The 14,076-nt window shown below is 51.1% G+C and overlaps 1 protein-coding gene across 5 annotated transcripts in view; it reads right to left on the bottom strand.

Moving 5' to 3' along the window:
- The window catches only part of Nprl3 (NPR3 like, GATOR1 complex subunit), a 34,850-nt gene that overhangs the window by 14,358 nt on the left and 6,416 nt on the right, over nucleotides 1–14,076 (bottom strand). For 2 of the 5 annotated variants that reach the window (XM_027940363.2, XM_071605529.1), the window contains exons 3-6: nucleotides 9,189–9,318; nucleotides 8,002–8,076; nucleotides 3,554–3,707; nucleotides 1,937–2,018 (exon numbers count right to left, since the gene is read on the bottom strand). In XM_027940363.2, the coding sequence (XP_027796164.1) occupies nucleotides 1,937–2,018; nucleotides 3,554–3,707; nucleotides 8,002–8,076; nucleotides 9,189–9,318 (441 nt within the window). Of the gene's footprint in view, nucleotides 1–1,936; nucleotides 2,019–3,553; nucleotides 3,708–4,192; nucleotides 4,460–8,001; nucleotides 8,077–9,188; nucleotides 9,319–12,770; nucleotides 12,810–14,076 lie in introns of those variants that run through there. The other 3 variants (XM_027940362.2, XM_071605530.1, XM_027940365.3) reach the window with 3 other exon arrangements.

Raw genomic sequence — 14,076 nt, 5'->3', positions numbered from 1 at the left:
GGTCAAGGGAAGAACACCAGGGCTGAGCATTCTCACCTGAACCTTGAATGTGTGTGCTCCTCAAAACTGTGTCCCCCAGGTGGCCCAGGCCGCCTGACGCTCTGAGCTATGGCACTACAGTCACACAAGCAGTTGGTGGACAAGTTCCAATCTCCCCACTCCAAACCTAAGAAACCACTTCCCTTCTTTCTCTAGAAACAGAAAGCCACAGGTTTTCCTGTGCTTCAGTCTCAAGCTGGAGGTGTTGCAGATTCCCACTCAGAACAAGCCACCAACTTCCAAGGAAGGGATCTCCAGCTCAGCCAACTCAAGACCAGAGGGCAGCCATTCTCTTGCCACAAAGAAAACACCTGTGCAACCTCAAAGGTCCTGCTCTAGTCAGGATGTGGCAGTGGCTGCTTGCAGATGCTTTGAAGTCCTCTGACACAGGGAAGCCATCACCCAGAGGTTACCAGGTGACATAAGTGCAAGTCCAACAGGTCACAGAGAGCACAGTTGCTTCCCCCTTGAAGAAACCTGCATTTACCAACCAGGTGAGGGATCCAAATAGCACTCAGAGAAATGAAAATGAGACAATTTAAACATGCAAGAAGACTCACCACCTCTCCATCATTTAAAATGAAAAATTTACCAAGCTCCCTGGCAAATCCAGGGAGAGGCACCTGGCACGCTGCCACTGGTTCAAGTGCAAATCAAGCACACATCCCAGAGGAGACGCATCAACCATGTGTGATGCTTTCCAGGATCCACCTCAGGGACAATGAGGCACAAGCACAAAATGACATCCACAGATGACTGAGCAGCACGTGTCCCAGCAGCCATGTAAAGAATACAGGGAGCCGGGTGTGGTGGTGCACACCTGTAATCCCAGCAACTCAGAAGGCTGAGGCAGGAGGATTGCCAGCCTCAGCAACCTAGTGAGGCCCTAAGCAACTCAGTGAGACCCTGTCTCTAAATAAAATACAAAAAAAAAAAAAAGGGCTGGGGATGTGGCCCAGTGGTTAAGTGCCCCTTCTAAGTAGTTAAGAGGAAGGAAGGAAGGAAGGAAGGAAGGGAGGAAGGAAGGGAGGGAGGGAGGGAGGGAGGGAGGGAGGGAACGCAGGGCCCTACATCAACCACAGCTGCTCACCAGGAGGGGGAGATAAGAGGAGGCCATGCAGGGCAGGCAGAGGCACCAGACCCACCCGTGCTGCGCAGAAAGGTGTGCCAGGCAGCATCTGCCGGGCACTGTGCTGGCACTGTGTGGGCCCTGCAGTGACAAGGCAGCATGTGAATGGGTGCTGCAGGTGCAGGAGCAGGAAGGCAAAGCTCTAGGAGGGGTGGCAGCTGGGTATACACCTCTCGCTGCAGCTTCAGAGCCAGGGAACATCTCGGGGCCACAGGAGCAGTGGTCAGACAGAAGACCTTGCAGAAGAAATGGACGTCATGCTGGTCCACATTTAATAGAGCTGGTGCTCAGCCACCAATGTAATCAGATGGTGCAGGGTTTCCCTGATGCCCCCCAGTGTTTGCTGCCCTCAGACACTCCCAGAGCAGGAAATAGCACAGCCAGCCCCACCCAGCTCTGTCCACTGAGCCAGTTTCTTCATGGGTGAAAAAAAGTGGAACCCACCAACCAAGGTGGGACCAGAATTCCACTGTCCCCCTCAGCAAGAGCACCTCCAGGCTCTCACCCACAGCTTCTAGCTGGTTTTCTGTGTTAAGGAGAGTCCAGAGGTGAATGTTCCAACTAGGCGCATGCAACCTAGCAAAGGGGCTATCATTTGAAAATGGCTACCAAGGTCACTTCTCATAAGAGTAGCCACAGTCTTCGTGCTCTTGCCCCATCTCAGTGGAGCGCCAGCATCCAAATACCAGAACAGTGTCCAGCATCAGGGACCCAGGTGCGGATAGCCCCAGGCTCCTGGAGAGCCAGAGAGCATGCCCACCTGCCTACCTGTCATATGCCTCCTTGAGGTCCCTTGCCAGCTTGCACTTGGGCAGGATGTGATGGAACGGGGACTGTGGGCCTTCATTTGCTGTAACAATCACAACACAGAAGATTTCAAAGCTTCCACAGCAAGGAACTATGCACAGGCCATTCAGAAGCCGACACTCCAACTGAGTCACTTAAAACCACCCATTGGGAACTCCCTGCTTCTCACACAACCTGTGTCCTGTGAACTGAACACGGGCTGTTTGTCCTACCACTTCTCACGGAACACACTAGCCCAAAACCTTTGCCCTGTCCCAAAGGCCTGTGCCTTGCACTGTCAGGCCACTGCCCTGCTGGCTGGTGTGTTCCAGGCCCTCCTCTCACACATGTATGCTGATGCAGCTTACTTACTTATTTTGGGTACCAGGAATTGAACCTAGGGGTGCTTAACCACTGAGCCATACCCCCAGCTTCTTATGTTTTATTCTGAGACAGACTCTAAGTTGCTGAGCCTGGCCTCAAACTTGCCATCTCCCAAGTCACTGGGATGATGGGTGTGCACCAGTGTGCCCCACCCTACATCACAAGTTTTGACAGCTAATTTTCTTTCTTTTGTATTTCTTCTTCTTTTTTTTTTTGTCGGGGAGGGGGGTACTGGGGATTGAACCCAGGGTCTTGTGCATGTGAGGAAAGCACTCTATTAACTGAGCTATAGCCCCAGCCCTTGCCGGTGAATTTTCAAACAGAGTGAAATTACACCAAAGTCCAGGCCGCTCTTGCTGCCAGTCTGTGCATGACATTCACCAATTCTACTCAGAGCTACCAAGGCTGAGCCTGACTGCAACTCTGTTCCACCTGCATCTTCCAAATGAGCTGCTGACCTTAGGAAAGGAGTGGAGTTTATCATCATGTACCCCATGGCTTAGCACTATGGGTATACCAAAAGTTATATGGTGGCCTGCCAGCAAATACTATTTTTTTTTTAATATTTATTTTTTAGTTTTAGGTGGACACAATATCTTTAACTTATTTTTATGCAGTGCTGAGGATCAAATCCAATGCCTCATGCATGTCAGGCAAGCACTCTACCACTAAGCCAAAACCCAGCTTGCAAATACTATTTTTGATAACTGGTTAGTGCATAATTCAATTAAACCCACCTTCAGTTTGGCTAAAAGCAGGGAATGGAAACCACTCACCTTAAGACTGGACATTCCTGCCAGCCTCTCCCCAACTCGCACCCATGACCAAGGTTCTAACAGGGGCAGGGCCAGGCAGAGGTGTCAGTGCTAACTGAAGGGTGCTGCCGCATGTGGGGAAGGGAATCCTTCCAGTTGGGAAGTCAGTCTGGGCACATCCATTTGAGAAAGCAGACTTAATTTGAATGAGTCCCTTGGGAGTCTTCATGTGCCCTGGGCTCACCTGCCCAATGTTAAGCTCATACAGCCTCTCCACAAAAAGGGGACAGTCCCTGAGGCACAAGGCTGCTGTGAGCACTTCCTCAGCCATGCCCAGTGCACTGAAAGCCTGGAGACTACAAGCACCCAAGTGCTCTGACGATGCTAGTTGGGAAACCTGGAGCTGTCCACATCAGAAGATGCCATCAGCCAGCCCAGAACCACTCTCACTGCTGCTCACCGTCAGCCACAGCGGACACCTCGTCCTGCAGTGCCAGGATCAGCTTGGCCTCCCGAGTGAGGTACTGGCAGCGGCGCTCCTCATGCTGCAGCACTGTAGCAATGCGCCGGGACAGGGTATGCAGACAGTTGATCACAGAAGGGTCAGCGTTGGCCTGCAGGGGAGAAGCCACACAGATCTAAATGTGCCACAGGTGCAAAGGAAGTAACAGGCCAGGCACAGTAGCACTTGCCTGTCCTTCCAGCTCTGGAGGCTGAGGCAGAAGGATCCCAAGTTCAAAGCCAGCCTCAGCAACTCAGCAAGACCCTGTCTCAAAATAAAATAAAAAGGGATGGAGTGTAACTCAGTGGTTAAATGTCTCTGGGTTCTATCACCAGTGCCAAGAAAAACAAAAACATGCACAGCCAAAATTTAGACCACGAAAGAAATCTTCTCTCCTCCTCTCCTCCAGGTGCCTCTGGAAGCCATGATTGCCAGAAATTTCCTATGTCCCTCCAGAAGCACTGGCTGCCAGCCCCCATTCCCTGCTCCTGGGAGGGCTGCATGATGGCTGCACAGAGGGGGCTCCACACACATTTTACCATGCTAGGTTGGTAAGCAAAAGCAGGCTGTGGCTAAGGGCAGATTCCACCCACCCACCTGCTGTGTAACCCTGAGTGGTGGGACAACAAGGGCACCTCCCTCAATGAGGATCAGACACATTAAGCACTCAGACAGAGCCTGCCCTAAGAAAAGCCCTGCAAGTGTCCACACTCAGCACTGTCCTGATGAGCATGCTGGACACGCCTGGCTATGTTACAACAGGACACATGGTACTCTTCTATCCTCAAGCATGAGCAGCTCTCCCCAGCTAACAAGAGGGCCAGCAGGCCCCAGGCCAAGGCCCCTGCCCAGGGCTCCTTCTGCACCCACACTGACTAGGTGGAGGGAGGGTGAGGAGGCTCTCAGGAACAGAAGTGGACCCCACCCCCTCTGGAAGCTATCAGGGGCCACAGCTGGCCAGGCAGATGTATCCACCCAGGACCAGGGTGGAGTGCACAGCTGTGGGATCTGTGGAGCAGCTCCAGAGGGCAGATAACTGGGCCAAGCATGACCTGGTGGTTCTGGAGACCAACAGAGGTGCTGAGTCAGCCTGGGGAAGTGGAGAGAGGGCGCAGGATAGGTGGTGCCACTGATTAGAAATCCCTGTTACCAGCAGGCAGGATCAGACCCCTGGGTTCAGAGCTGGGTGTGGGTGTAGGGACCTTACTTAGACATTAGCACTTGGTTCACCTGCAGAATTCTAGACTCCCAGCAGATCCATGTTCACACACAGCCTGCATCTGGGCAGACTCAGAGAGGTAGCACCGCCCGCCCTCTCTCTCGAGGCCTCTTAACAGCATCCCTGACCTGCAGTGCCAATTTACAGGGCATAGGCCATTACCTCAAAACAAAGACACACTCAGAATCTGTGTAAAAATACACCAGCAAAGCAGGGGGATAGAGAATGATCCTAGACATACGACACTCCCTCCCATCACCCCAAGAGTTCAACCCTCTGCTGCCAGTGCTGCCAGAGAAGGCACACTGGCCTCCCCACCAGGATCCCTGATGTGCTGACCAGGTGCTGCCCTGGGTGAGGTCCTAGACTGCACTTCGGGAATCTGGTGTCCTGTCTGCTCAGTCTTGAGAGCACCTGAGGCGTATGTGGGTCCAGCCGTGCAGGGACACGTGAGAAGCCCTCCACCTGGCACATGGCTCTCAGAGTAGTATCCAGCTCACGGCAGTACCACCAACAGGCTTCTCATCCCAAATGTACCCCAGCTCCCAAAACAAACTTCCAATTTACAGGAAACAGAGGCAGAGAGCAAGCCTGATGGTCTGCACAGGGAGCCAGCTCCAAATGTGGAACCTGTGCTGGACCAAGGGAGGAGCTGGCAGAGACGCTCGACCGGGCCATAGACCAAATGGAAAGCATGTCTGGCTTGGGAGCCCCAGCATGTCAAGTGCCAGTAGACACCAATGTGAAAAGTAGACACAGTAAAAAGACACTGTGGCACAAGGTGGGCGGACACGTTGTAGAGAGGCCTTCACAAGTGTGTAGGAATGAGCAATCATGAGGTCGGGCCTTTCTGTGAAACACAGGGGGAGGAAACAGATGGAGCCAAGTGCAAAGGCAGCAACTATGGGTTCCGGGACAGGTGCATGAAGCTGTCAGAATGTTAGAGGAGTGTTTTTAAAACTCCTCAAGGTGAACCAGTGTGCTCCCTGTGTGGAAGGAGGATCATAAGTCCCAGGCTAGCCTGGGCTCCTCAGGAAGACCTGTCTCAAAATAAAATGACAAGGGCTAGGGATATAGCTCAGTGCTAAAGCACCCTCGGGTTCAGTCCCCAGGACCAAACAATGAATAAAGAAGCCAATCCTTGCCTAGGGATACATTTCTATTTATTTGGATCCCTTACTTTTTTTTTTTTTTTTTGGTACCCTGGAGCATTCAACCACAGAGCCACATCCCCAGCCCTATTTTTGTATTTCATTGAGAGACAGGTCTCTCTGAGTTGCTTAGCGTCTTGAACTCTCGATCCTCCTGCCTCATCCTCTGGAGCCACTGGGATTACAGGTGTATGCCACCGCTCCCAGCTGAATCCCTTACATTTTGACAGGTTTAATACAAAGGTATTTCCTTAACTAGTGAAAACAAACTCAGAAAGAACTGGTAACTGCCTTAAGAAACAATCAGGCTTACCATGTGCAGTGGCCACACTTGTGATTCCAGCTACTCAGGAAGCTGAGGCAAGAGGATCACAAGTTCAAAGCCAGCCTCAGCAACTTAGCAAGACCCTGTCTCAAAATAAAAATAGGACAAGAATGGTAGTGCACGCCTGTAATCCCAGCAGCTCCAGAGGCTGAGGTAGGAGGATGGCAAGTTCAAAGCCAGTCTCAGCAACTTAGCGAGGCCCTAAGCAACTCAGTGAGGCCCTAAGCAAATCACTGAGACTCTATTGCTAAATAAAATATAAAAAAAAGGGCTGGTGATGTGGCTCAATGGTTAAGGGCTCTTGGGTTCAATCCCTGGTACCTAATGAATAAAAATAAAAAGGGCCAGAAGTGTATCTCAGTGTAGAACGCCCTGGGTTCAATACCCAGGAAAAAGGAAAAGAAAAAAACAATTAGTTTTAATTTAAAAAGGAAGGAAGGAAGGGAGGGAGGGAGGGAGGGAGGGAGGGAGAAAAAAAAGAAAAATAAAGAGTGCTGGTGAAAATGTGTAGAAGTGGGAACCCTTGTACCTTGCTAGTGAGAACGTAAAATGGTACAGCTGCCACAGCATACAGTTCAGAAGATCTTCAGTCTCAACAAGAACCAGAGGACCCAAACTTTCACTCCCGGGTGTGTATCCAAGAGGCATGAATATATGAACAAGAACCAGGTGCAGTGCCGCACGCTTGTAATCCCAGCAGCTTGGGAGGCTGAGACAAGTTCAAAGCTAGCCTCAGCAAAAAGCGAGACGCTAGGGCTAGCTGAGACTGTATAGTTCAGTGGCAGAGCATTTGCCCAGCACATGTGAGGTACTGGGTTCGATCCTCAGCACCACATAAAAATGAACAAATAAGGGCTAGGGATATAGCTCAGTTGGTAGAGTGCTTACCTTGCATGTACAAGGCCCTGGGTTCAATCCCCAGCACCACAAAAAAAAAAAGAACAAATGAAATAAATGTATGCTGTTCATCTACAACTACAAAAAAAATAAAATAAAATGCAAGGCACTAAGCAACTCAGTGAGACCCCTGTCTCCAAATAAAATACATAATAGGGCTGGGGAAATGGCTTAGTGGTCAAGTGACCCTGAGTTCAATCCCTGGTACCAAAAAAAAGGAAAAAAGAAAATGTGAACAGGAACACCCCCAGCAGTATCCTTCATTGCAGCCAAACACCCCCTCACCCTTTAGTGCCCAGCAATGGGTGAAGTATGGTACAGGCACAAGACACTTGTGATGGCCACAAAGAAACATGGCTCACACACCACAGAACCTGCCAAGTGGACCAAGGCCAGAGGCCAGGCCCCAGATGCACGAATCCCTCTGTACGCAATTCAGCAGTGAGTCCACAGAGGCAGACCGTAGCCTGCCAACCCTGGACAGAGCAGAGAAGGGGGCAACAGCTGGTAAGGACACAGGGGTCTCTCTCTGGAGAGTGAAAGCATATGGATCTGGACAGCGACCAGGAGCAGGCTGAGTGGCAGATAAGAATTCAGTACCTCTGATGCCACTAACCTGGACCCTTAGAAATGGTAAATATTCTCCTTTGTATTGGGAAAAAAGAGGACCACACAACAAGGCAGACTCTGCCTGCATGCCAGGGAAGGCGAGCGCAGTGCCCACCACAGTCTGAGCAGTCATGACACTCACCAGAAACGGGCTGCTTCCTGCTCTACCCTCCTCCCCACCCAGGTTGCCTACACCAACACTCACCCTCAGGGCGAACACCACATTAAAAAGAATCATGGTAGGCGCTTCCCTCTTCGGGGATGGATCTGTTTTGGAGACCTACAAAAGAGGCATGATTGCAATAAATTGAGAGCCATGCATGGGAAAGACCCCAAAGACTAGCAGAAGAGGAAAACAGCTCCCAGGTCTTTGAGAAGTGACTGATGCCTTCCTTTCTGAGGAGCACCTGCTGCACAAATAGCTGTGACAAGAGTGGGGCAGTCAACGGAAGGAAGCAGAGTGACAGGATGTAGAGGGACCTGGGAAGTAGGGGGCCCAGACCTTCTCTGATCCTCCACTTCCATTCCACTGCCAGCCCCAGGGTCCACCTGACCTTCCCAGCTACTTCTGCCAGGCATGACAAGTACTCAGGCCCACTTAGGTACAGGACAATGCTCAGGGCCAGCAGAGGCCTGAACAGGCTCAGAGGAGACAGGGCAGCTGGCCTCATACCAGAGCCCAGTCCTCATCTCTGTTCCCAGCTCTGTATCCACAAATGCAGAAGCACTCCTAGGGCATGAGGGAACTCTGCAAAGCCAACCACAAGTGACACCACAAGGGGGAGCCAAAGCCCCAGACTCCCTGCCAGTCACTCCCACAGGCTGGCTGCCAACTCTCCCACCCACCACCCACAGGCAGTACCTGGGTTCAACCTCCAGGACCATCAAAAACAAACAAACAAATAAATAAATAAATGCTTGCACCATTTTTAGAAAGCTCAGGGGTTGGCAGATGCTAGTCAAATTACTCTCTTGGATTCCCTAGAAACAGGTAACCTGTAAACAAAGAAAGCCACGTCCACAGAGACCCAGAGTGCGAACAGTAGAAGCTGACCACAGAGGGGAGCTGGGGGCCGAGTGCAATGCTCTGGGTTTGATGCCAGCATGGGGCAGTGGAGACAGTGGCAGGGACAGAAGCACCAGGGTGCCTTGTGCCTGCTAGCCAAGCACAGACCACTGGCAAGGGCTCCTCACTTTTCTGCTGGACCCCCAGGATCTACAGAGGTGCACACTCACGGCAAGTGCCTGATCAGGTCTGCTGCCTAACAGTCACCCTCACTAGAGCCAGTGTCAGCACCATTCTGAGCCTCATGAGCCCAGGATGGGCCAGGCCTACCTAGGGAGAGCCCTACCTGCCTGACAAGGATCACAACTGACCAGGGAGGGACATACCTGCCCCAGAGCATGCTGCAGCAGTGTCGGGTGCCCAACAAACCGCACATTATCTATCTTCAGTTCAAATTTTTGGCCACACATTTCAGATTTGGTTGCCAAAATTGTTGCCAAAATAACATCTGAAAACCTTAAAGATGAAAAAAGGTAAAATAGAAAATAAGGTTAACCAAGGATCATGACACCATGCCCTATACCTCCAGAGGGGAGGTCTCTGTGAATGGCAGTCATGTGAACTGCTCTGCCCCAGTGGCTTTCTTGTAGCAATCCCGAGGTTAGGGAGGCAAAATCACCAAAATCACAGATAAAAGGCATGAGAAGCAGAGGTTGGAGGCACATGCTATCATCTCTACATGCTCTATGAAATTAGGAGAGGAACAGCTGCAGTCTGCATTTAAGAGGAGGATTGGCTGGAGCTGGCACTGTCCTAAGGAACAGTTCAATAAGCCTCACAGGTATAGGGGACCCTCCCAGCAGCCACTGGGCTTGCTGGCCTGCACCCTTGATGCGGAGCAGGAACTGTGCTTTGTGGTGCAACTTCTCTGATCCTGAACTCAGACTTTCCCACTTCCATTCGGGAAGGACAGTGCAAACCCATCCTGTCACAGGAGCACCAGGATGCCACAGGGAGGTGAGAACAGCCAGGGCATGGGAGCTTAGCCATTGCAAGGCACACCTATACCCTTGTCTCCCTTCTGGCAAACTGGCCCCTCCCGGCTGGGGACTTGGATAAGGGAGATGGTCTGCAGGGAGGGGCACCTGGGGTGCATCATTGCCGCTTATCTCAGAGCCCAGGGCCTGGCCTCTGCTCTGGAATGGGTGTGCTAGACCATTGCTCCCACTGCATCCAAGAGTAGAGAACACCTGCACTCTTCTATACGCCAAGGAAAGCACTTCTAACGTCTAAGAAAGAGGGCATGGTGTCTCAGGGAAGACTTCTCCTTCTTCCAGGGAACATGTTCTGCCCCTGGGCAAGGAACCCCACAGTCCTGACAGGCTACTGGACAGACTTGCAGTGTGTACCTCGTCATGCCCTCCCAGAGTGGGGACCATCGTTGTAAGCCCTCTGTTAGAAATGAAAAATGAAGGCCAGCTTCCAACAGTGATTATAGCCCCTCTCTGAAAGAGCAGATGGCTCCAGATAAAGGTCTGGGGGCCATGGATTCCAGGAGACCCTGGACCAAGGGCCTTGCTGTGGCCAACTGACCCAGGATGACATGTAAGACAAGTATCTGTGAGTTCTCCCAGTCTCCTGGGCCAGGGGCATTCCACTGCCAAGCCAAAGGGCTCATGATGTTTCCGGCCTTCCCTCCAGAACTGGCAAGACCCTGTGGCAGTCCTGGGTCGCCCTGAGCACACCAACACAGAACACGGGCCAAAGGGGCTGTCTCGCCTCTTGCAGTCAGGGATGGTCGAAGTTCCCAGACTGATCTTGTTAGAAACATCTGGGGCCCAGACGTGCTGACGCACACTGTAATCCCAGTGGCTGAGGCTGAGGCAGGAGGGTCATGAGTTCAAAACCAGTCTAAGCAATTTAGGAATACCCTGTCTCTGGGATGTGGCTCAGTGGTTAAGCACCCCTGGGTTTAATCCCAGGTTCAATAAAAGGAGAAAGAAAGAAAAGGAAGAAAGGAAGGAAGAAAGGAAGGAAGGAGAGAGAAAAAGAAGGAGGAAGGAAGGAAGGAAGGAAGGAAGGAAAGAAAAGAAGAGAAAAGAAACACCCTGGGACATGCAGGACCCGCACTGGCATGCTTGGTCTCTGCTTCATTGAAACATTATTCTCTGGAGCAACTAAAGCAGACACAGCAGATCCTATTGTCTCAGACCAGAGGCATCACAGGTTTTCCTTAAAGACTCACTCTGCCCTGTAGCTCCCTTCTGAGGGACAGTGATGTGGAAGGTGGTTCAGAGGATGAAATCCCTACACCACTCCTGCTTGAGTAGCTGACTCAGTGTCAGCACATCATGTCCCTTCTGAACAAACACCCTCCACTGGGTGGTAACCCAGGGACTAGGGACTAGCAGACAGAAAAGCAACCCCTGCCACTCCAGAAAGCTCACTTCTTCCTGTAATAGCCTAAAATATTCACTAAAAGTTGTTGCTCTGTTATTAAGAGCTACAGGCACACAGCCTGGGCCCTAGCCCTCAGGTACCAGTCCAGGGACGCAAGCTACATGGCTGAGTGATGATGGGTCCTGGGATCCTCAGGCAAATAGGAGTAGTTCAGCTCATGTCTATAAAACTCAAATCCCAAGTGCCCTGCAAGAGCCAAATCTGCAAGAGCCAAATCCTGGCTGCCAGGGTCCACAGATAGTGCCAACTGGAAAGTCCTGTGAAGCCTAAGTTAAAAGTCACACTCCCCTAAGTGGCTGTCTGGGGAGACCCCTCAGATGGCCCACAGGATGACAGCTGGCCACTCTGCTCATCTCAGCAAGTTTGCCCCCCACAGAAACCCACTTGCTACAGCTTAGCACCCATGTAGATGAGAATCTGTGTGGCTTCATACCTCAGATGGGGCCTGGTGCAAGGAGCACAGACACAGCAGTGTAATGAGATTGGGAGACAACTCACAGTTGCCACAAGCAAGTGGCAACAATTGCTTGTTGCTTCCAAAAGTTACAAAATTCTTTCCTGTAAAAGCTGGTAAATGTAATACATTAAAATTATTGTTAGGGGCTGGGGACATAGCTCAGTTCATAGAGTGCTTGCCTTGCATTCACAAGGACCTAGTTTCAATTCCCAGCACCACCCAACAAAAAAATAAATAAAAATTGTTACAAAAACTAAGGACCTCTGGACTAACTTGGAAACCCAAGAAAAGCAGGCTTAGGAAGCTCTACCAGCCCAGCCAGATGACAAGCCAGATTTTCTCTCCTTGCCAGACATTCTGGAGAAGGGCTTGCTCTCTGACTGGGCTAGAAAGGAGCAGGCAGCCTGGAAGGGATCTCAGCTCTGCTCCCTGCCTCCCTGCTGGGAGTTCACAGACACTAGAGTACCTCCAAGGCACAGGAGGGACACACTGTCGGGGGCACAGGGCCATCCCATCTCATCCCTGCCCTCCTGCAGTAATTCAGGATCACTCCCAGGAATGTCTTTGCCTCTGTGGAGCTCAGCCAATAACATTGAAACCCAAGCATCACACCTGACACCCAGACTTTGGTAGAGACACTATTAAGGGCCCTTAAAACCATAGACTAGAAGCCAAAGCCACAGGTCTCAGTGTGGCAATGGGCAGGGAGGTGAGAAACCCCACTCCTGCTCACCCACCACCTCCACAGGACTACTGGCTCCTCCTTGAGGGAGGAAGAGGTTTGAAGGCACACCTGGTCCCAAAAGACTCTCTGGTGCCATCAACCATGCCTTGGCCTCTCAGACAATGTTAAAGAGCTAAATAACTCTGGGTGGAGAAAGGGCAGGGACAGTGAAGAAGCCTGGGCTCTTGTGGGAGGACAAGCTAGGGCCTGTGTGCCTCGTTAGTGACTTTTTTCAATGTTGAGTGAAAACAGGAATTAAGCACAATTACAAGAAGAGAGGGCAGCCAGAATCAAGACAGAAAGATGGTGGAGAGGTCTCAGTCTTACCCTGCAACCAACTGCTCATCGGTTGGAGGACATGGCTCGCTGAAATGGGAACAGGACCATCAAGACCAAACAAAAGCACTGCTTTACAAAACCATGAAAAGTTACAAGATTATTTTTACAAAAAAAGTATTAAAGTCTAGTAGAAGCACCACCATAAGCATTAACTGCTAATGTCAAGACCAGGCAGCTTACCAGATAAGAAAGGGGACACAGGCACTCCTACTTACCCCAGGGCATTCTCCCTGAAGTTCAAACTCTTACACATGTGCGCAGGCTGTGGGGAACAGGAGTCTCTTCCTTTCTTTCTTTCTTTCTGTGTGTGTACAGTACTGGGGATTGAACCTAGGGGCACCCTACCACTGAGCTACACACCTAGCCACTTTTATGTTAACTTTGAGGCAGGGTCTTGCTAAGGTGCCCAGCCTGGCCTTGTATTTGTAGCCCTCCTGCCTCAGCTTCCCAAGCAGCTGGGTCACAGGTGCCCATTGCACCAGGCAAGAGTCACTAGCCTTTTTTTTTTTTTTTTTTTTTGTGGTGCTGGGGGTTAAACCTAGGGCCTTATGCCTGCTGGGCAAGTACTTTACCAACTGAGCTACATCCCCAGCTCAAGAGTTGCTTTTTAAAAAGAAGCTCAACACTGGGAAACATATATCAGACACCAGGGCCATAAGAATTAGCCAGACACCTGGGCACAGTATCTCATCTTTCCAAAAATGGACTTCTCCTCTGTATGACAAGAAATCATCTGTAGAGCACAAAATGGAATCACCTAAGTAAAGCCTTCTGAAAACTGAAGTACCAGGTGAACGTCGGCTCCCTGAGCTTCCACCTGGAGAGCCAGCCGGGCATGTTAGGTTCATTTGTGCAGAAAATATCTGGAGCTTCTGCACTACCCAACCTGAGCTTTCTAGAAAGAGTTTAAGAATTTATGTTCCTGGACAGAGATTTTTATTCTGGGGCATGCTGTTTTCCAAGTATCCTAAAGACAGAAGACACTCACACCTGGGAGTGGAAGGGCACCATGCCCACAGGGCTCCCTGCCACTCACCACACTGCCAGAGACCCACCCAAGAAACACAACAGTGAAGCCACACCTTAGCTCATTGGGCTGTGCAGTGCAAGAGGTTACGATACCTTCCAAAGGCTGACCAGAAAGCCAGGATCCTACCAGATCCAGTCTGACTCAGATGGACCTCCTGCAACCAGACAGGTCGCAATGCTACCTATACCTCCAAAGGCACAGCAGCAAGCACACAGGGCTTTGGGTGTGGGCAAGGTTCCACTTCCTGACAAAGGCAGGATGCTC

This window comes from Marmota flaviventris, chromosome 19 (assembly GCF_047511675.1).
Source record: "Marmota flaviventris isolate mMarFla1 chromosome 19, mMarFla1.hap1, whole genome shotgun sequence".
Lineage (NCBI taxonomy): Eukaryota > Metazoa > Chordata > Mammalia > Rodentia > Sciuridae > Marmota > Marmota flaviventris.
The sequence above is the reverse complement of the archived record's forward strand: the minus strand, read 5'-3'. Positions and strand labels throughout refer to the sequence as shown.